Here is a 22,107-nt window from a genome sequence, read left to right as displayed (position 1 = left end):
ACTTCATAACCGCAGGGATTCACTTTAACCATGTGTCTCGCTTAGCGGCTGAAACCCGGGTCTCCATTTGATCATACATTGAGGACTTACCTGGCATGGGGACTCCCGCTCGAGCAGGGGTCGTCTAGACGACCTCCACGATCCCTTCCAATTCTGTTAAGGTCGCACAAGGTCAACCTGACCTCCCGTCATCCGGGATCCGATTCTCAGGCCGGGATGGACCCTCTCCGTGATCCTCTTGATCTACTCGATCCGCGAGATTCCTGAAATCGTTCCCCAGTTATTCCCACCCCCCGACTGGTTTCGTTGTCTCCAGACTGAGTGGAAAACCGGAAGCTGAATTTATTTCAGCCGATGGGCCTCCCCGTCAGCTTAAAAAAGAACCCAGAGCTCACAACTCACTGCAGGAAGAGTTGTGGGTCTTGTGGTTAGTTGCGTCCATCCTGCTGAGCTCTGGGCGGTGGCGTTGAAGGCTTCGGCTCAGCCCCCGGACTTAGGGGACACAACTGGATTTTGCCGGCACTCGCCACACGGTGCGAACACAAGTTTTGTCTTTTTTCTGGACAAGGGTCTCCGAAAATGAATATTCCTGTCGTGGCTATACTGGTTGTTTTCGTGGTCGACGGAACAGGTAAAGTCCACCCCTTTGTATCTGTGGGTCAGGGAGGGAAAGAATTAAAAGAAATGGAAAGGGTGAGGTTTTTTGGGGGGTGTCAGCATCATAACCCCTCCGCCCATCTCCATTAAAGCATTAAACTAGAGCTAAAACACGATTTAAATCAGAGGTTAGCAAAGCATTGGAGATTTGGTCCCGGTTTTGATTATTTGTTCACTTATTTTCTTTTAAGAGGCCGCTCGCAAACCCGAAAAGCCCCCCCCCCCCCAAAAAAAATCATTGAAACACAACAGAATTTTTGTGAGTCAACGAGACCAGAACGCACAATAAATGTACAAATTCAAAATTCTGGAATAAAAATCATAAAATAACAGATTAAAACCTGCTAGGATCAAATCGGGTCTGTCGGTTTATACGTGGTCTAACTATATTAATTTTTTTAAAAAATCACAATCCATAAACTGCGTCAAGTATTATTGCTAAAAAAAGAGAAAGAATACGCATTGAATCCATCAATACTCGGCATCACAGCGATAAATTTGCAATTAAAAAACGATGGGGGGGGGAGAGAGATTTCATTTCATTTCATTTCATTTATTCGAATTTCTATACCGCCCTTCTCCTTTCGGACTCAGGGCGGTGAACAGCCAGATAAAAACATCTATACAAACATCACAGTTAAAATAAAGTTAAAATAATTTATAAATTTGGCTCATAATTTAAAACTTGTCAATTAAAATAAATATTAAAATTTTAAAAAATTTTAAAACTAACCCTAAAAACCCTAAGATGGGGGTCTTCTTGTCTTCAGAAAGAAAGAAAAGAAAGAAAGAAAGAAGAAAGAAAGAAAGAAAGAAAGAAAGAAAGAAAGAAAGAAAGAGGAAGTAAGGAAGAAAAAAAAGGAAGGAAGGAAGAAAGAAAAAGGAAGGAAGGAAGAAAAAAGAAAAAAGGAAGGAAGGAAGGAAGGAAAGAAGAAAGAAAGAAAAAGAAATAGAAAGACAGACAGAAAGAAAGACAGACAGACAGAAAGAAAGAAAGAAAAGAAAGAAAGAAAGAAAGAAAGATAGGTTCTCGCTTCTTAGATCTTGGGAGGGGCCCTTCTCAACCACCCTTGCGAGGGAGGCTTTCGGAGACCCTCCCCAAAGTTTTAAACCAGCTTTTTTAAAATATATATATATATATATATATATATATATATATATATATATATATATATATATATATATATATATATATATATCTCTCCAACGCTTCTGGAATCCGAAGGTTGGTTGTGTTAACTTTAGGGCATTGTGCATGCTTCCATGCGTGCTTTTAATGAAGTTTGGAGGCAGTTCAAAAAAATGGGATTTATCCAAACCACTGTTAGCCGGGGATGAAAGCGCCGAGGGAAAGGCAGCCCCGTTCTAAATCGTGATTCATCGGCGAGTGATTCTGCCATCAACGGAGGAGTTGATTTAGGATAGCAAAGATGAAAAGCTGGGTTTCCCCCCCCCCAAGATGAGAAGCCAACCTTAGATTCTTAAAATCAACCTTAGAGGGACATTGGATTCATATGTAGGCTCCATTTGAGCTGGGTAAAGTGTTAGAAACCAGGAGACGGGAGTTCTAGTTGACGAGTTGAACTTAAAACTTTATTTATTTTGCTTCGAAGAGGGCATTATCCCGAGGGATAGCAAATATATATTTTTTTAAATCTAACTTTTGAAGGGTATAATCAAATCAAGATTAATGTTTTAATGTCCGATGTTTTAATGTTTTCATCCCGTAATTGCTGCTATTCTGTGGCTTAAGGAATTTCAAGCGGAACAGAGTCGCTGGCTAGAGAGAGAGGCAGAAAATTTAATTAATAAATAAGCAAAAAAATATCATTTGGGTGTCGTCTTTTTTTTTTTTTTTTTTTTTGGAGTCGAGAGACCATAAGTTGCTGGTTTCTCTTCCCACTTATTGAATAGGATGCTAAATTTTAAAGAGAGGTTAGTGAAAATAAAATTATTTCTTTCCCACGTAAGTACAGGGAGTCCCAAGATAAAAATTAACTTCAGAAAAAATTTAGAATAGTCCAAATATATATAATCCTTTGCAGCTTTGATCATCCAGATGGACGTGACTGGGAACTTGCTGGTGAGCAAGGAACTGAAACCTTGGTCAGGGGAAAAAAAATGCTTTCTTTTTAAAATGTTGATGAGTTCACTCACGTCTTCCAGCGCTCATCCATTTTAAAAATTACAAAATCCCCAATTTTTGTAATCCTTTCTCTTAAGGGGAATTTTCCCCCTGAAGGTTTTAAGTTTCTCTTTTCGTTCTCTTTTCTAGCTTTGCAGAATTCTTTCGTCAGCATTTTGTTTTGTAACCTTTAAGCATTGCATCAAAGCGGTGTGTTGATATGCTACGCCGAACCTAACCATGGTTTGTTTAAGCTAGGGAAGCTGGGCGAGAACAAAAACATGGTTTAGTAAAACCAGAACAAGTAAAAAAGGACCAGAAAGCAACTCAAAACCATCTCTTCCCTGATCTTGTGGTCCTTCAGAAGGATCTGGAGGAGGTTTGGTTGACCTATCTTGCAACGTTACAATCCCGCCAATGTTGGTTTGTTGATCTGGTTTATCGTGGCTTGATTGGGTCACGTCAATTCTTGGCGAACTGAGCCACCATGGTTGAGCTCGACACGCCAAGCAACATGGGATGCTTTGCAAAATCCACCAGGGCTGCCTGCTCACGCGATCCGGAGCTCTAGCCAGGTTGCCATGGTGGCTTAATCGGGGCTAATAAATCTGAGCTGCGAAACCTCAAGACATTTTTCTGCATTTCTGTGGCTGATGCGGAAGATTTTCACAAGGGTTACTTCAGACTGTGGGAAAGGAAAGGGAGTTTGAAAGGGAGATTCACACCCGGAGTGAAATGTAATAATTGGGTCATTAAATTTACACAAACCACCAGACACACCGAATTGCACACCGATGTTGGCTCTACGGGTTAAACCAAACTTAATCCTCCGATTTCAGAGAGCAGCTAAAAGTCCAAAAGTTGGCCTGAAAAAGCCGAGCGTTGGACACAGCTCAGTTCTTGCATTCTAAACCACGCAGGTAAAAAATGCTTCTTGTCCATAATATAGTACTTTTTTGGGGGGGGGCAAGATATCAGGGCGTGGGGAATCTCCTTACCGAACAATGTAAACGAAAAGAGACAGTTTGGTCTAATGGTTAAGGCAGTGGGCTAGGAAGCGGGAGGCCCCAAGTTCAAGTCCTAATTTAGCCAGGAAAGCTCTCTGGGTGATTTGGGGCCAATCACCGGGAGACGGGGAGTTCTAGTTCTGCTTAGGCAGGAAAGGCAGCTGGGTGACGTTGGGTCAATCACCAGGAGGTGGTGAGTTCTAGTTCTGACTTTAGGCATGAAAGCCTGCTAGGTGACTTTGAGCCAATCACCAGGAGATGGAGAGTTCTAGTCCTGCCTTAGGCATGAAAGGCAACTGGGTGACATTGAGCCAATCACCAGGAGGTCGTGAATTCTAGTTCTGCCTTAGGTATGAAAGGCAACTGGGTGATATTGAGCCAATCACCAGGAGGTCGTGAATTCTAGTCCTGCCTTAGGCATGAAAGGCAACTGGGTGACACTGAGCCAATCACCAGGAGGTCGTGAATTCTAGTTCTGACTTAGGCATGAAAGCCTGCTAGGTGACTTTGAGCCAATCACCAGGATATGGGGAGTTCTAGTCCTGCCTTAGGCATGAAAGGCAGCTGGGTGACATTGGGCCAATCACCAGGAGGTCGTGAATTCTAGTCCTGCCTTAGGCACAAAAGCCAGCTGGGTGACTTTGAGCCAATCACCAGGAGATGGGGAGTTCTAGTCCTGCCTTAGGCATGAAAGGCAACTGGGTGACATTGAGCCAATCACCAGGAGGTTGTGAATTCTAGTCCTGCCTTAGGTATGAAAGCCAGCTGGGTGACATTGGGCCAATCACCAGGAGGTCGTGAATTCTAGTCCTGCCTTAGGCACAAAAGCCAGCTGGGTGACTTTGAGCCAATCACCAGGAGATGGGGAGTTCTAGTCCTGCCTTAGGTATGAAAGCCAGCTGGGTGACATTGGGCCAATCACCAGGAGGTGGTGAGTTCTAGTTCTGGCTTAGGTATGAAAGAAAGACTTCTGGGTGACTATGAGCCAATCACCAGGAGACGGTGAGTTCTAGTTCTGTTTAGGCATGAAAGCCAGCGTTGTCCAGGTCCCTCTCTCAGCCCATCCCACCTCACAGGGTGGTCGTTGTAGGGAAAATAGGAGAAAGAAAGAGTGTTGGATATGTTTGCTGCCTTGACTTATTTGCAAAATTAATAAAGCCAGGATATGAATAAATCACCATTTTAAAAAATGAAGGACTGGAAGACTGAGTTTCTGGAAACCAACAATCTGAGTTAAACGAAACTAAAAGAAACTGGTCTTCACGGATGCAGATGGGGGGGAAGAAACATCTGCCACCATCATCACTTTTTAAAGGGGAAACGGGTTACAAAGGAAAAAGAAGCGGATTTTTAAAAAAAGGAAGCTGAAAGGAAAAATCTGCAGTTTTGGGGGTTACTCCCAGTTACTTAAAAACTGAGCTAAAATGCATCCTGTAATTAATCCAAAAGTTTGACCATCCTAAATCACGATTAATCAAAAGATAGAAGGGTAGCAATTCCCAAAACAAAAATAAATATATCTTATGCAAAGACGGGATGAGAGAGGAAACAAACAAACAAAAAAAAGGAATGTAATTCTTTTTTGTATAAAAGAAATACATTTGGATAAAATTAAAAAGACAATCCAATTAATTCAAAATCAATCATGATCTGTAATTCAGTTAATTATTATTAAGTAATGATTTAGTTAATAAGTTTACTTATAATTAAGTAGCGGTTTAGTTAATTATTAAGTAACAGTTTATTATTAACAGCTTGTGTAATCCTTATTAATTAATCATTTGTTATTGATAAATTAAAGGATTATGAATTGATTTGCTTTATTGGTTGATAATTTAATTGTTACTGATTATAATTTCACCCTGGATATTGGTTGATAACTTCGTTGACTGATGACGAATCATTTCACTGAATGTTATTAACTAATAATTAAGTTGGATATGATTAATTGTTTAATTTTTAATTAAAAGCTTCAAACTTTTTGTGCGCTGGTTCTCCTTGGGAGCCAAAAAAAAAATAAAAATGGATTTGTTATATATCCTACAATCACAGCTCACAATCACAGGTGAACCCCAAAACGTTATTTAAGTAGAATTATAATTCAGGGTAACGAAAGTTGGAAGGGACCCCAGAGATCTTCTAGTCCAACCCGCTGCTTAGGCAGGAAACAGCCTGGTGAACTGAACACATGGATTGAATCTTGATATTTACAGATTCTCCCAGGCTTCTCTCCCAGGTTAATCCTCACTCGATGGCTTGATTTTCTTTGCTCAAAAATATATATATACTATTTTTTTCACTTCGCAGCATGAGAAATTAACACAAGTTTTGTGGTTTCGTTAATGTGTTTTTGCTGATCGTGGACAGAGATCAAGACGAGAGCAACTTGATACTCATCTGATTTTTAAGCCGCAAACAAATGTTTTCCCCCCCCTCAAATCGAATTGCGCCATAATTGGGTTTCCCAGAACAGCTGTTAAGAAGAAACGAGAACCGTATTTTAAAGCGGAAATATAATTTTCCGAGAGGCATCGGGAAGGAGGTTCGATTCCCCTGAACCGGCTGAATCGACAATTTGCTCTGAATTTGTTAATTCTGCTTTTATTGCATTACTTCCGACGTCTGGAAACAGAGATCTGTGACAGGCGTTAAGAGTGAGGTCCGGTCATTCGTCCCTGTTTTCAGTGCCGTTGTTAACTTTGAATGGTGGTTAAATGATTGTCCGTAAGACGAGGACTACTTGTGATTTATTCTCCGGGGTTGCCAGAAGGATCAAATTCCTTTTTCACTGAATTCGTTTCCAAGCTGAGAATTGCAGGAATATAACCCAGGCTGATCGACGGAAGAGGAAAAAATATACTATATTTTTTAATATAATATAAATAAATATATATAATAAATATATTATATTTATTAAGGTCGACATTCTTAAATAGGAGTCATAAAAGACTGCATCTCCATCGCCTTTTTATAGAGTAGTCCTCGACTTATGACTATAATTTGAGCCCAAAATTTCTACTGCTAAGCGAGACACTTCAAAATGAATTTCCCGCCATTTTACGACCATAAAATCAAATCTGATGGGTACATCAGTAAAAGAAAATGTGATGCGGAGGGAGAAGGAAAAACGTGGCTTTCCAAAAAAAAAAAAAAAACCACTTCTTAAATCGTTGCCCCGGGATTGATTTTTTGCCCAGTAGTGAAATTCAATTTTTTTTTACTACTGGTTCTGTGGGTGTGGCTTGGTGGGTGTGGCTTGGTGGGCGTGGCAGGGGAAGGATGTTGCAAAATCTCCATTCCCACTCCACTCCAGGGGAAGGATACTGCAAAATCCCCATTCCCTCCCCATTTTGGGGCCAGCCAGAGGTGGTATTTGCCGGTTCTCCGAACTGCTCAAAATTTCCGCTACCGGTTCGCCAGAACCTGCTGGATTTCACCCCTGCTTTTGCCTCTAAAATCATTACAGACAATAACGAAAGGATGTCATTGCATTGCATTGCTCAGGACTGTTTTGCTTATATTCAGCATGGATTTAATTATTATTATTATTATTATTATTATTATTATTATTATTATTTAAAAAAAAGCCAGTTTCTTTTCTCCATCACACTTGTCTGACTCACAGGAAGAGATGTCCGATGGGCTCTGCGCGGGGAATAATTTTCGGATACATTTGCGAAAAATGAAAAAGGGAGGAACGATGGCGATGGGCAAAAGTCATGCCATTTTATGACAATTAAAAAAAACAAAACGAAAAACCCTAATCCTTAGCAAAACCCTTAAAACAAAACGTCTTGTCTCTAGAAAAATTTATCGGTTTTAGCTCGAGATAAGGAGTTTTCCGTTGAACTGTAAATCAGGAAGCATCTGTTTTCGTTCTAAGATAAGGAAAGATTTTTTTTTTTTTGCGGTAACCATCCCGCTCTATTGATAAGAACGGACTAAATCTTTAATTGAAATATATACGGACAGCCCTCGACTCGTAATAATTTATTTACTGACGGTTCAAGTTATAACGGCACCAGAGCAGCGGTGGGTTTCAAATTTTTTTACTATCGGTTCTGTGGGTGTGGCTTGGTGGGCGTGGCTTGAGGGGCATGGCAGGGGAAGGATACTGCAAAATCCCCATTCCCTCCCCACTCCAGGGGAAGGATACTGCAAAATCTCCATTCCCACTCCACTCCAGGGGAAGGACACTGCAATATTTTCATTCCCTCCCCACTCCAGGGGAAGGATACTGCAAAATCTTCATTCCCTCCCCGCTCCGGGGGAAGGATACTGCAAAATCTCCATTCCCATTCCACTCCAGGGGAAGGATATTGCAAAATCTCCATTCCCACTCCACTCCAGGGGAAGGATACTGCAAAATCTCCATTCCCACTCCATTCTGGGGGAAGGATACTGCAAAATCTCCATTCCCACTCCACTCCAGGGGAAGGATATTGCAAAATCTCCATTCCCACTCCATTCTGGGGGAAGGATACTGCAAAATCTCCATTCCCACTCCATTCTGGGGGAAGAATACTGCAAAATCTCCATTCCCACTCCACTCCGGGGGAAGGATACTGCAAAATCTCCATTCCCACTCCACTCCGGGGGAAGGATACTGCAAAATCCCCATTTCCTCCTGATCAGCTGGGACTCGGGAGGCAGAGAATAGATGGGGGCAGGGCCAGTCCGAATTTTTACTACCGGTTCTCCGAACTATTCAAAATTTCCGCTACCGGTTCTCCAGAACTGGTCAGAACCTGCTGAAACCCACCTCTGGAATGACCTCACTGGGATAGTCCTGTGCCCAAAAAAACCCACAAAATCCATTTTCACTTGCTTTTAAAAAAATATTTTGGCCGTGCCTCGGAATTCCTCTGCAACCACAAGGGCCAAGCTGCCCCTTTTCTATTTTATGGATGTCGTATCCCCCAGAATGGTTAGTTCCAGGCAGTCCTCGACTTATGACCACAATTGACCCAACATATCTGTCGCTAAACGAGACAGTTAAGCAAATTTTCCTCCATTTTACCACCTTCCTTGCCACTGTTGTTAAAATGAACCGCTGAGGTTCTCAATTGAGTCACCCGGCGTTAAGCGAATCCGGCTTCCCCGTTGACTTCTCTTGTCGGAAGGTCGCAAAACGGGGACCGTCCTAAGTATGAGCCAGTGGCCGAGTGTCTGAATTTTGATCAGGGGACCCTGGGGATGTTGCAATGGTCGTAAGTGTGAAAAAAATGGCCCTATTTCCCCCCCTCTTTACCGTCATAACTCTGAATGGTCACTAAATGAACAGTCGTAAATGGAGGACTACCTGTGGTTGTTTATTTTTTTAATTGCAAATCTTCCCTGACCTCTTGTGCTTATAGAAGCTTTACAAGAACCGCAGGCATGCTACATTTTGGATGGGATTCTGTTCCTCTACGGGATCGTCCTGACTTTTCTCTACTGCCGACTTAAGGTGAGCGTCTGGGGAACCCCGAAAATTAGATGCCTCAATCCTGAACTCCAGACATGACAATGGAATTTTTTGTAATTATTTATCCATCTCTTTATTCATCTTCATTTAACAAACCCCATAATCCCTTGCGGGGTGGAGCCTGGGCAAATGAATGGAGCTAGCAGAGTATTTTAGGGGCCGGATGCCTTTCCTGTCACCAGTGCGGAGTTTTGTTTGCAAATCAATCAGTCAATTGCAAGATTTATCAATCTCTTCATTCCTCCTTTTTAATCAGTTCCAGTATCGGAAGAAGAACAAGTATCCAGCCCCTTCTGCCATCTACGAGGTAAGTCTGTCAATTATTTTACAGGTTGTCCTCGATTTACGACCACAATCGAGCCCAACATTTATGTCGCTAAGCGAGACATTTGTTAAGCGAGCTTTGCCCCATTTTACGACTTTTCTCGCCACGGTTGTTTAAGTGAACCCCGGCAGTTGTTAAGTGGGAAACCCCATTAAGTGAATCTGGCTACCCCGTTGACTTTGCTTGTCAGAAGGGGTCACAAAACGGGATGGCCTGACCCCTGGCGTACTGCGACTGTCGTAAATATTGAACCGGCCGCCCAAGCGTCTGAATTTTTTTCCACGGGGAATGCTGCAAAGGTGGTAACTTTGAAAAACGGCCATTTTTTTCCCCCAGTGCCATTGTAATTTTGAACCGTCACTAAATGAACCGTTGTAAGTCGGGGACAACCTGTATGCATCAAACCCTTCCCGTTACAAGGGAGGATTTTGGGGGAACGGGGGTTCCGTCTTGTGGCTCCGCATTTTAATCCTTTTTCTCCTCCGTTTTCCAGAAAGTGGAAGGCATCTATACGGTAAGTTTCGCACTCGGCTCCTTTCACCCCCCCCCCCCAAATGATATTTCGGCCTAGAAAAAGGGGGCCTTTCTTTCTTTTCCTTCCACCCTAAGGATGTTTGTTAAAACGCTGATTAAAATCATAACCCTGCAGTGAGAAGGGCAACAGAGGTGGGTTTCACACCGGGGTTAAATGCTCGGAAGTCTTGCTACCGCTTCGCTTCACTACCGGTTTCCTTCGTGCGCACATGTGCGCGGTGCATGCCAAACACACGCTTCGCATGCATGAGAGCCACAGGCGCTACTGTGCAGCGCTGAAAAAGGAGCATTAAGAAGCCTTTTTCTGAGTCTGCAAAACAGTGGTAGGTTGCTCTCGGTTCGCACGAACCGGTAGTAAAAAATTGTAGTAGTTCAGAGAACCAGTAATAACATTGGCTGGCCACGCCCCCGAACCGGTCCCCGGCCCGGTCGCCGCTTGCTTACCCCGCCCACCTCATCGGAGGCTTTTTAAAAAAAACTTTTAAAAGCATTTTTTCTACAACATCTTCGGCCGAAAAAATGCTTTTAAAAGTAAAAAAAAAAAAAAAAAGCCCCTGATGATCGCGTGGGTAGATAGATAGATAGATAGATAGATTAGATCAGACAGACAGGCAGTCACAGAAGGAAGGAAGGAAGGAAAGAAGACAGAAACAGATAGAAATAAAGATAGATAGATAGATAGATAGCAGAAAAGAAGAGATTGATAGATTAGATATATAGATACTGTAGATAGATAGATTAGATTGATAGATATATATAGAGAGAGAGATAGATGAGATGATACATAGAGTTGAGAAAGATGATAGATAGATGAGAGAGATAATAGATAGATAGATTAAATGATAGACAGATAGATAGATGAGAGATGATAGATAGATAGATAGATAGAGATGATAGAGATGATAGATAGATAGATAGATAGATAGATAGATAGATAGAGAGATAGATTAGATTGATAGATAAATATAGATAGAGAGATAGATAGATGAGATGATACAGAGTTGAGAGAGATGATAGATAAGATAGATAGCGATGAGAGAGATGAGAGATAGATGAGAGAGATAATAGATAGATAGATGAAATTATAGACAGATAGATAGAGATGAGAGATGAGAGATAGATAGAGATGATAGAGATGATAGATAGATAGATTAGATTGATATATATATATATATATAGATAGATAGATAGATAGATAGATGAGATGATAGACAGATAGTTGAGATGATAGATAAGATAGATAGCGATGATAGAGATGATAGAGATGATAGTTGAGAGAGATAATAGATAGATGAAATAATAGAGATGAGAGATGATAGATAAGATAGATAGAGATGATAGAGATGATAGATAGATAGATTAGATTGATATATATATATAGATAGATAGATAGATAGATAGATAGATGAGATGATAGACAGATAGTTGAGAGAGATGATAGATAAGATAGATAGGGATGATAGCGATGATAGAGATGATAGTTGAGAGAGATGTCATGATAAATGCCTAACTATTACTTCTCCCTGACCACCCGGTCCTTCAAGGGTTAACTAACCACATATCCCATAATCCCTGTAACCACTCCTTACCTCTTGACCCCTCCTCCTGGGTACAAAAGGGCCAACCACATGTTCCACAGTTGATTCCAGATGTATACCTGAAAGAGAAAGGTACAAGGTCAGTGACCTCCAGTACCAACAGACCAACAATAAAACTACTGAAAAGAATTGGGCTATGTCTTTGAGTTATTGGGCTAGATCCAGTTTCTAACAGAATGGTAGCAGAGGTCGGTTGCCCATAACTCCAGACAATGACTGAACCCAACACCTATCCTGAAGAAGCAAACAGAGCACAGACCAGAGCTCTTACCAAGAAGATGGCTGAGAAGCTTGCAACCGAAGCCACAGCCATGGAGGAGACAGAAGCTGGAAGCGAACAGGACTCCAGCCTGGACTCACAATCAGATGAAGAGGGGCCATCCAAGGAAATCATCGCCCCGGAAGAAGAAACAGCACAGAAAATGAATAAATTCAAACTCTCCATCCTGAAACTGATGGAGGGAAACAGCAACAAAGAAAACCTCATCGCGGACCTTCAAAGCCTCTTCGAGCAACAAGAAGCAGCGATCGAGGCCCCAAAGACCACAGAGAAAGAAAAGCCAGCAAAAAAGGGTAAGCCACCCCAACCCGATGACCCTGAGCCGGCAGAATCCATCTCCGCGCCCCCTTCCCGGCGGCCATCTTGGGACGAGCACCAGCCAATGGGAAGCCAGGATTTGAATCCCTTGGCGCGAAAATGCCCGAACCCCGAAACAGACGAGGGAGACTCAGAAAGTGACTACGAAGAGCCCAACTCTGAAAGCGACCACGAAGAGATCGCAATAACAAAAAGAAAAACGCCCACCGATCTCGAGTTGCAAAAGGCAATCGAGACCATCACCGCTGCCCTAGGCTCTGCTTTCGAGCCTCCCGCGGCACTCAATAAATCGAAGAAAAATCCCGGGGGGCACAAGAAGGCCAGGACAACCAACAGAGACCAGGCAACCGAGGCACAGCCCACAAAAAACTCCGCGCGCACCAGCAACCGGCACAAAAGACCGCCCGCCTGCAGGAAAAGTCAACCGCAGGACTCGAACTCACCACCCGCTACACCGACAACGCGAGGCCCGAGGCAGAAGAGAAGGACCGGCTACTCACCAACACCACGACACCCATCAGGCCAGTCCACGCGACCAGGGACCAGCGACCACGAGGGAGGATCAGCCGCCGCCGCCGCCATTGCCGCCGAGCCGCCGGGAGCAGGAAGTCCTCAACCTACGACCTCCGCTGCTGCCGCGCCGCCGACCCGCGAAAGTCCTCGACTTACGACCGCGTCGCCCCCTCACCTTCTGCCCTTCTTCGCCGGGGATCCGGCCATCCAGCAGTGGTGTCCACCTCAGGGAGGGATCTTCGGACCCACCGGAGGCGGGTCCAGCCTCCCACCGACGGGCCTAGGCCTAGGCCTGGGAGCTCCAGCAACAGGAACCTCACCCGATGGACTCCAGCGCGGAATGAGCTTCGCGCATGCCCAGTACCTGCCTGTAATAAGAGAAGCAAGTTACATAGATCCAAGCAAGTACAGAATGGCCACAGACATCCCAAAGCCTTATTGTGAATTTAATCACAACTTGGACCATGGACAGCTCCCCCCAGTAAGTAACCTTACTAACATTTCTGGGGCAAATTATGCCAATTTGCCAAAACTGCAGTTAGATGGGGGTAATATTATAGAGTGGAGCCAACAATTAAGAGTTGCTCTCATGAGAGAGAATGCACTGTTCCTAGCTAACAAACCTCCCCAAAAGCCCTGGTCACTGGAAATTGACTGCATTCATCACAGGGCATTTTGCATCATGTTAACCTCCATTCCATCCGCTATGTATCCATCTATTGAGGACAATCTAACTGTTTATGATATTATGCAAAAATTATGTAACCTGTTTTATAGCCAAAGCAGAGCCACCACCACTAGACTATCCAGGGAGTTCCACTCCACCAAGCATAAGGCAGGGGTCCCCATGAGTGAGCACATCTTAAAGATGAATGCTGCAAGGACAGAACTCATGCAGAGGGGGGAAATCATCACTGAAGAGAGCATGATAAGCATAATCATAAACTCTCTTGATAGCAGCTGGGACATATTCATGACCCAACTAAATAGCCTCAACATGCAATACCTCACACTAGGCTCACTGACCAGTCAGCTTGTTGCAGAGGACACCCTGAGGAGGGAACGCCAACTAGCCAAAGGGGACCCCAGACCCACAAAGAGGGTGGATTTCCAGGATAGGGCCAGGGATACCTCAGAATGTTATGCTTGTGGATCGAGGAACCACTTAAAAAAGGATTGCCCCAGGAACCATAGGGATAGGGGGCAGCACGACAGTAGAGGGGGAAGGTCACCTGAACGCAGGTACCCAAAGGAAAGGGGGCGAGGATGGTCACCCAACCCCAAGAAACACCACGAGCGCAGAGACCACTCCAGGGAGAGTAGCTCTGGCTCCATGTACGGGATCAGGCACGATGACCCAGATGACAAACACAAGATAGAGAGAAACTCATGGCTTCTAGATTCAGGGGCCACAAGTCACACTACCTGTAACCCAGAGCTGCTAGACTCACTCACAAAAATAGACTCAGAGATAAAGGTGGCAAACCAAAGCAAGGTCAGAGTAGTGGGGAAAGGAAACGTACACATCACACAGCTAGGGGACTTAAAGGAGGTACTGTACATACCAGAGATTCCCCACAATGTGCTGGCCATCACGAGGCTAACACGAGACACAAATATAGAAATAAAGTTTAAAGATGGAAAGGCACACTTGATCAAGCAGGGGAAAGAGATAGGAAAGGTAACCATACACGAGGGACTCCCCTACTTCACACCCAATGCAAGAGAGGAAGAAGGCATTGATACCAGCACAAACCACAGGATAGATAAGTATCCAGAAACAGAGGGGGTGCAGCAGGAGGCAGGAAGTAGCCATGAGAAGACAAGCAAGTCCGTATCTATCGGCAAGCCACTGCATGATAACTGCGCCCATCTCCTCCACAGGAGACTGGGACACATAAGCTTCCCCATTGTAAAGAAAATGACGGAATGTACCGAGGGTCTCAAAGTAAAGAACTGCGAAAACTACTTGGAGTGTTCAGTTTGTAAGCGTTCTAAGATCAAGGTTAAGGCCATCCCCAGGGGATCCAAACGAACCACGGAATACCCCTTCCAATTGGTGCATATGGACTTGGTAGGGCCAATGAAACCCTCTGTAGGACATAGGAAGCGGTTCTTCCTCACGATTGTAGATGACTACACCAGGTACGGGTATGTCTACTCCCTGAGACACAAAAATGAAGTGTTCCAAAGGTTTAAAGAATTCCACAGGAGAGTAGACATGCAACACAACATGAGAATAAGGCAGATAATGACCGATAGGGGCTCAGAGTTCATGGCCAAAGAGTTCACAAGGTGGCTGAGGGAGCAGGGCATAGCGCATTACACCTCTTCACCTTTCTCCCCCTTCCAAAATGGAGTCTCAGAGAGAAAAAACGGGATGTTGCAAACCATGATGAGATGCGCCCTGGAGGATGCTGAGATGGGGCAGCATTTCTGGTCAGAGGCATTACACTACGCCAATTACACCCTGAATAGACTGTGGTCAAGCTCTATCAATAAGACACCATACGAGATGCTATACAACAGAAAGCCCAACATTGCTCACTTACACATATTCGGCGCCCCAGCTGATGTCCACATTCCCAGGCAGCTAAGAAGAAAGGGGGAAAAATTATCAAAAAGGTTAAGGTTCGTGGGTTACGAACCGGGCACAAAGGGCTACAGATTTGTCGACAACAATAACCGTTTTGTGGTTTCCAGATCAGCCAGTTTCCACGAAAACGCAAACTGGTCGAGGGTACACTCCAATGACATCCCAACCAATAGGGTCACGTTCGAGCATGACCAAGGGGAAAGGGAGGTCAGAGAGATCACAGGGCACAAAGCCAACCATCGCAAGGCAAGCGTCAAAGGTTGGAAAGAAGGGCACCCCTCACTGAAGATAGATGACCTAACGGATAATGAGGCAGACAACATGCAGGAAACCGAACCAACCCCCAGCAGGCCAATCAGAGGAACCAGAAACAAGCTACCAAAGAAGTTAGAGGACTACGTTATGACCATCCACAACACCCATTTCACGCCCAGCTCATATGAGGACATCCTCGGGCTCCCCCAGGAAGAAAAAGAAAAATGGATGTCTGCCATGGAGAAGGAGATGGAAAGCCTAAGGAACCTCCAGGTATACTCACCTGCCCAAGTTCCAGGGGACAAAAAACCAATAGGAACCAAATGGGTGTTCAGGGTCAAGACATTAGAGGACAACAAGGTCCTATACAAGGCAAGATTAGTCGCACAGGGTTTCGCCCAAAGATACCCCGAAGACTATACAGACACCTACTCGCCAACCGTCAGGGCGGAGAGCGTCAAAAGCGCCCTGGTGATAGCCACCATCCTAGGCTTGGAGGTCTTCCAGTTCGACGTGCAAACAGCGTACCTGCACGCCGAGTTGGACAAAGAAATATACGTCAAGGCGCTGCCTGGATACAACAAAGGCGAGGACCAAACCTGGCTGCTGAACAAAAGCCTGTACGGACTCAAGCAGTCAGGCAAAAGGTGGTATGACTGCCTGGCCAAGGCCCTCAGATCCATGGGCTTCGAGGCCACCTCAGCCGACAAATGTTTCTTTACGAGGAGAGAAAACAACACATTCGAAGGTGTGCTCGTTTACGTGGACGACATCTTGTACATCAGCAAACACAAGGACAGATGTGACAAGTTCGCCACCGACCTGGGTAGCCACTTCTCCCTAAAGTCACTCGGGAAGATTGACAGGTACCTAGGGGTCCAAGTGATAAAAACCAACAAGGGCTTCCGCCTCTCCCAGAGAGAAAAGATCATCGAGCTGCTGTCCAAATGCAACATGTCCGAAGCAAAACCCAGCGAGACCCCCATGCAGCCTGAGTTCCTGAAGACCATGTACGAGGAATCTGAACCCTTCACAGACAACAAACTGTATAGATCAACGATAGGGTCACTGCTATACATATCCAACTGGACCAGGCCCGACATCGCCTTAGCCGTCAATCTACTGTCCAGGCATGTAAGCAAGCCCACGTTAATACACTGGAACGCCATCAAAAGACTACTCAGATACTTAAAATTCAGCGCGGATGCCCTACTCTGCCTAGAACCAGAAACATCCGAGAAACCAAAGCTAACCTGCTATGCTGACGCTGACTGGGCTGGGGACATAGGATGCAGAAAAAGCACCTCTGGCTACGTGCTACTACTCAACAATTGCCCCATCCATTGGTACACTGGAAAGCAAAAACTGGTGGCCACATCAACCACGGAAGCAGAATTTGTTTGCCTATCAAAGGCCGCAAACAATTTAGTATGGTTCGATGACCTGCTCTGCGACATCTGGGCTGAACCCTCATATCCAATAGTTATCCACGAAGACAACAAAGCAGCAATAGAGATCTCTAGGGCCGATGCCATAGGTCAGCGTTCTAGACACATTGACATTAAATACAAACACGTCAGGCAGTTTTCAGAGATAGGATTCATTAGAGCAGTACACTGTGACACAGAGGAGCAAACAGCAGATATTCTCACTAAACCCCTACCACATAAACAACATGCTTACCTAATGTCAAAAATGCGTGTTTGCTTGTAATTCATGTCTGTACTTGTGTATTTCCTGTATGTGCGCATACATTACCCCTGGTATCCAGTTAGGCATTTAGAGGGGGTTTTGTCATGATAAATGCCTAACTATTACTTCTCCCTGACCACCCGGTCCTTCAAGGGTTAACTAACCACATATCCCATAATCCCTGTAACCACTCCTTACCTCTTGACCCCTCCTCCTGGGTACAAAAGGGCCAACCACATGTTCCACAGTTGATTCCAGATGTATACCTGAAAGAGAAAGGTACAAGGTCAGTGACCTCCAGTACCAACAGACCAACAATAAAACTACTGAAAAGAATTGGGCTATGTCTTTGAGTTATTGGGCTAGATCCAGTTTCTAACAAGAGATAATAGATGAAATAATAGATAGAGATGAGAGATGACAGATAAGATAGATAGCGATGATAGAGATGATAGATGATAGATAGATGAGAGAGATATTAGATAGATAGATGAAATGATAGACAGATAGATTGAGAGATGATAGATAGAGATGATAGAGATGATAGATAGATAGATAGATTGATAGATAGATAGATATAGATAGAGAGATAGATGAGATGATAGACAGATAGATAGAGATGATAGAATAGATAGATAGATAGATAGATAGATAGATAGATAGATAGATAGATAAGATAGATCAGACAGGCAGGCAGGCAGGCGGGCAGGCAGGCACAGAAGGAAGGAAGAAAAGAAGACAGGAACAGATAGAAATAAAGATAGATAGATAGATAGATAGCAGAAGAGATTGATAGATTAGATAGATAGATAGATAGATAGATAGATAGATAGATAGATAGATAGATAGATAGATAGATAGATAGAGATAGAGCAGGAAAGAAGGGATAAGATCGATAAATAAATAGAGAGTGTATGTAGTGTATATTGGAGGTGGAGAGCTGTTATGCAACGCAATTTCCTTTTAACGTATGCCGGCGAGTGTCCATTCAAAGTGACCATGAAGTTATTCTAAATTCTAAGTTCTTAAGTCACTCCGTAGTGTTTTTTTTCCCCCCTTGCAGGGTCTGGAGGTTCAGGAAGTACAACCATACAGCACGCTGAAAGATTCGAAAACGCCCCCCGAAGGGCTACCTCCAAGGAAGACACCCTCAGAAGAATAAACACCTGTCTTCGTACGACTTCTGGATATACTTTCCCGGCCAAATCTCGGCCAAATTTGGTGTCAGGAGAGAAGCCAAAAACCAGAAGGACCTTTTGGGTAGCAATTCTTTTCTTCTTCCAGAAATATGAATTTTTGACAACGCAAAAAGGGAGGCTCACAATAGTGGGTGCCTTGGAATCCTCCTGAATTATTATTATTATTATTATTTGGGCTATTTTTGCTAGTCCTCGACTTACGGCTGCAGCAGACGACAGGCTCCCATTCCAATTTCCAAGCAAGGAAATTGTTAAAAGTGAGTTGGTCTTGATTTTGTGACCTTTTGGCCATGGTGGTGAAGTGAATCTGTCTATCATCTCTCCATCCATATCTATCTATCTATCTATCTATCTATCTATCTATCTATCTATCTATCTATCTATCTATCTATCTATCTATCTATCCATCTATCCATCCATCCAGCTAGCTATCTTCTACATTATTCTCTATCTTCTCTATCGTTTTTTTCTTTCTTTTTCTTTCCTTCCTTCCTCTCCTTCCCTCCGCTTCCTTCTTTCCCCTCCTTCTCCGTTCTTTTTTCCTCTCCTTCCTTCTCCTTCCTCCCTTCTTTCCTCTCCTTCCTTCCTTCTTTTGTCTCCTTCCCTCCTTCCTTCTCCTTCCTTCCTTCCTTTTTTCCTCTCCTTCCCTCTACTTTTCCTTTCCCTCTCCTTCCTTCCTTTCCCTCTCCTTCCTTCCTTTCCTCTCCTTCCTTCCTTCTTTTGTCTCCTTCCCTCTCCTTCCTTCCTTCTTTCGTCTCCTTCCCTCCTTCCTTCTCCTTCCTTCCTTCCTTCCTTTTTTCCTCTCCTTCCCTCTCCTTCCTTCCTTTCCCTCTCCTTCCTTCCTTCTTTCGTCTCCTTCCCTCCTTCCTTCTCCTTCCTTCCTTCCTTTTTTCCTCTCCTTCCCTCTCCTTCCTTTCTTTCCCTCTCCTTCCTTCCTTCTTTCGTCTCCTTCCCTCCTTCCTTCTCCTTCCTTCCTTCCTTTTTTCCTCTCCTTCCTTCTCCTTCCTTCCTTCCTTTCCTCTCCTTCCTTCCTTCTTTTGTCTCCTTCCCTCCTTCCTTCTCCTTCCTTCCTTCCTTTTTTTCCTCTCCTTCCCTCTCCTTCCTTCCTTTCCCTCTCCTTCCTTCCTTCTTTCGTCTCCTTCCCTCCTTCCTTCTCCTTCCTTCCTCTTTCCTTTTTCCCATTTTACGAGTTTCCTTGCCACATTTGTTTAGCCAACGAGAGATGCCACAACCATCATCAATACATGACCAGCGCTCTAATTTAGTTCGAGATGCTGCAAGGGGATTGTGAGCACTGGTCCCAAGTCACTTTTCCCAGTAACTCCAAACCGTCGTTAAACGAACAGCCGTAAGTCGAAGACTACCTGTAAACGAACGCAGCTTTCTTCCGCCAATTGAAAACGGGAAATTTATCTTTCTCGGTTGCGTTAAGAGGCGTGGTGGAATTTATGCTTTCTTTTTTTTTTCTGCCTGTTTTGATTTTTGATCTTGTAAGGTGCCTGGCCTGTGAAATGGGCAGCTGTATATACATTGGTTTAATACATACATACATAATAAATAAATAAATCTTTTGTCGGTTTTAACACAGTCGCTAACAGCTGTCTATAAATTGCTTTATAATGAACAACTCACCAAATCAGCGCTCCGGATATCAACGTTGTCTTCATCAACTTAAGCAGCCGAGGATTCAAAGATACGATGCGGCAAATATTTGTGGCTTTCATTGGCTAAATGACATAAACCGACGAGTCCAAAATTTAGCAATTTATCCATGTTGATAAAAGTCCTGTTCCAATAATTTTTCAGCCCCAAATTAAGCCAGCTGGGTTAATCTCAGAATCAACTGAATTTGAAAAGCAAGGAAATGTTCTGGGTTTTCGATCTGATATTCTGCTGTTCTTTTTATTTTCCTTTACGTCTTTAGCCAGTGGAACAGCCTGCCACCAGAAATCGTGGGTGCTCCATCCCTGGAGGTTTTTAAGAAGAGACTATAGACAGCCACTTATTTGAAATAGCATAGGTTTTCCTCTTTGAGCAGGGGGCTGGACTAGAAGACCTCTAAGGTTCCCCCCCTTCCAGCTCTATTCTATTTATTTGTATCCTGCCTTTGTTCATATTTTTTTTGCCTAGTTTTTTTTTTTATAATTCTCTCTTTATCCCGAATTGTACATCCTGTGCTTTATGGATGGCTCAAAAGATATCCGGCACCTCAAAGCTGAATTGACTTGACTTTAGGCAGTTTCATAGAATTTGACCAAAGCTATTAAGAAAATCAAAAAGGAAATGGTTAGAAACGAAAGTGGTTTGCTGGTTGGGCTTATGTTTTTTTTTTGTTTGTTTTTTTGCTTTTATATATTTGTGAGTGGCATTTGTAGAAGGGGTTGCAAAGGGAACCCTTTGGGGGAAAAAATCTCCCTAGAAAAAAAAGAAAATCCAGAGACATTAAATTCTCCCGATGTCTAATACTTTTACCAAGCAGCAAAGCCAAGAAACCCTGCATAGAAATGTAAATAAATAAAAATTAAAAAAAAAGAAGCCGTGGCTTAGAGAATTCCACTGTCCTTGTTTGGACTTTATGGCAGTTTTGGACAAAGCCAAAAATCTCACGTGTTGTGGAGTCTCTGTGTAGGCACGCATGAGTGAAAAAAACGTTTTTATCTTTCCAGCTATAGCTTCTTCATCACAGGATCAATCAAAAGATGAAGAGGCTACAGGAGGAAAGAAGGGAAACTGATTTAAAAAAAAAAACAAAAAAACACACCCACACAAACACAAGTCCACAACTTGCTGGATTTTGGGTCTTGTCCAAAATTGTAATTCAAGTCTAAACAAGAATAGTGGATTTGGGCATGAAATTCAGGGATTTTGTCATCCTGAGTTATTTGAAAAAAGAATAAAGGCAGGATCGATCTCTCTCTCATCTCTCTCTTTATCGTCTATCTACAATATTTATATCTATCTACAGTATATCTATCTTTCTATCTACCTCTCTATCATCTATCATCTCTCTCTCTCATCTCTCTCTCTCTCATCTCTCTCTCTCTCATCTCTCTATAATCCCTCTCTCATCTATCTCTCTATAATCTTTCTCTCTCATCTATCTATAATCTCTGTCATCTCATCTATCTATAATCACTCTCTTTCTCTCACCTATATGATCTCTCTCTATAATCTCTCTCATCTATCTAATCTCTCTCATCTATCTCTCTATAATCTCTCATCTCTCATCTTTCTCTCTCTCATCTATCTCTTTCTCTCTCTCTCATCTCTCTATCTCATCTCTATAATCTCTCATCTCTCTATATCTCATCTATCTCTCATCTATACTCTCATCTCTATAATCTCTCTCATCTATCTCATCTATCTATAATCTCTTTCTCTCACCGATATAATCTCTCTCATCTATCTATAATCTCTCTCATCTATTTATCTCATCTATAATCTTTCTCTTTCTCATCTCTCTATCTCTCTCTATACTCTCTCATCTATCTCTCATCTATCTCTCTCATCTATCTATAATCTATAGTCTCTCTCTGTCATC

General features: G+C 43.4%; 1 protein-coding gene across 1 annotated transcript; it reads left to right on the top strand.

Moving 5' to 3' along the window:
- The first annotated feature begins 561 nt into the window (after positions 1-561).
- Positions 562-18,888, top strand: FCER1G (Fc epsilon receptor Ig). The gene is made up of 5 exons (XM_070950927.1): positions 562-631; positions 9,147-9,238; positions 9,513-9,563; positions 10,075-10,095; positions 18,431-18,888. The coding sequence occupies exons 1-5, from the start codon at positions 580-582 to the stop codon at positions 18,527-18,529; spliced, it is 315 nt and encodes a 104-aa protein (XP_070807028.1). The 5' UTR covers positions 562-579; the 3' UTR covers positions 18,530-18,888.
- The last annotated feature ends 3,219 nt before the right edge of the window (positions 18,889-22,107 follow it).

Source organism: Pituophis catenifer, unplaced genomic scaffold, assembly GCF_029215685.1.
Source record: "Pituophis catenifer annectens isolate HBS135680 unplaced genomic scaffold, rPitCat1.0.hap2 SCAF_10, whole genome shotgun sequence".
Classification (NCBI taxonomy): domain Eukaryota; kingdom Metazoa; phylum Chordata; class Lepidosauria; order Squamata; family Colubridae; genus Pituophis; species Pituophis catenifer.
This window is presented reverse-complemented; position numbering and strand designations above follow the sequence as displayed.

Excerpts from the sequence above, each read along its gene's own strand:
- FCER1G (XM_070950927.1), top strand. The coding sequence starts at position 580 with ATGAATATTCCTGTCGTGGCTATACTGGTTGTTTTCGTGGTCGACGGA. Across the intron at positions 9,564-10,074 it reads CCCCTTCTGCCATCTACGAG|AAAGTGGAAGGCATCTATAC; the intron begins GTAAGTCTGTCA and ends TCCGTTTTCCAG. Across the intron at positions 10,096-18,430 it reads AAGTGGAAGGCATCTATACG|GGTCTGGAGGTTCAGGAAGT; the intron begins GTAAGTTTCGCA and ends CCCCCCTTGCAG.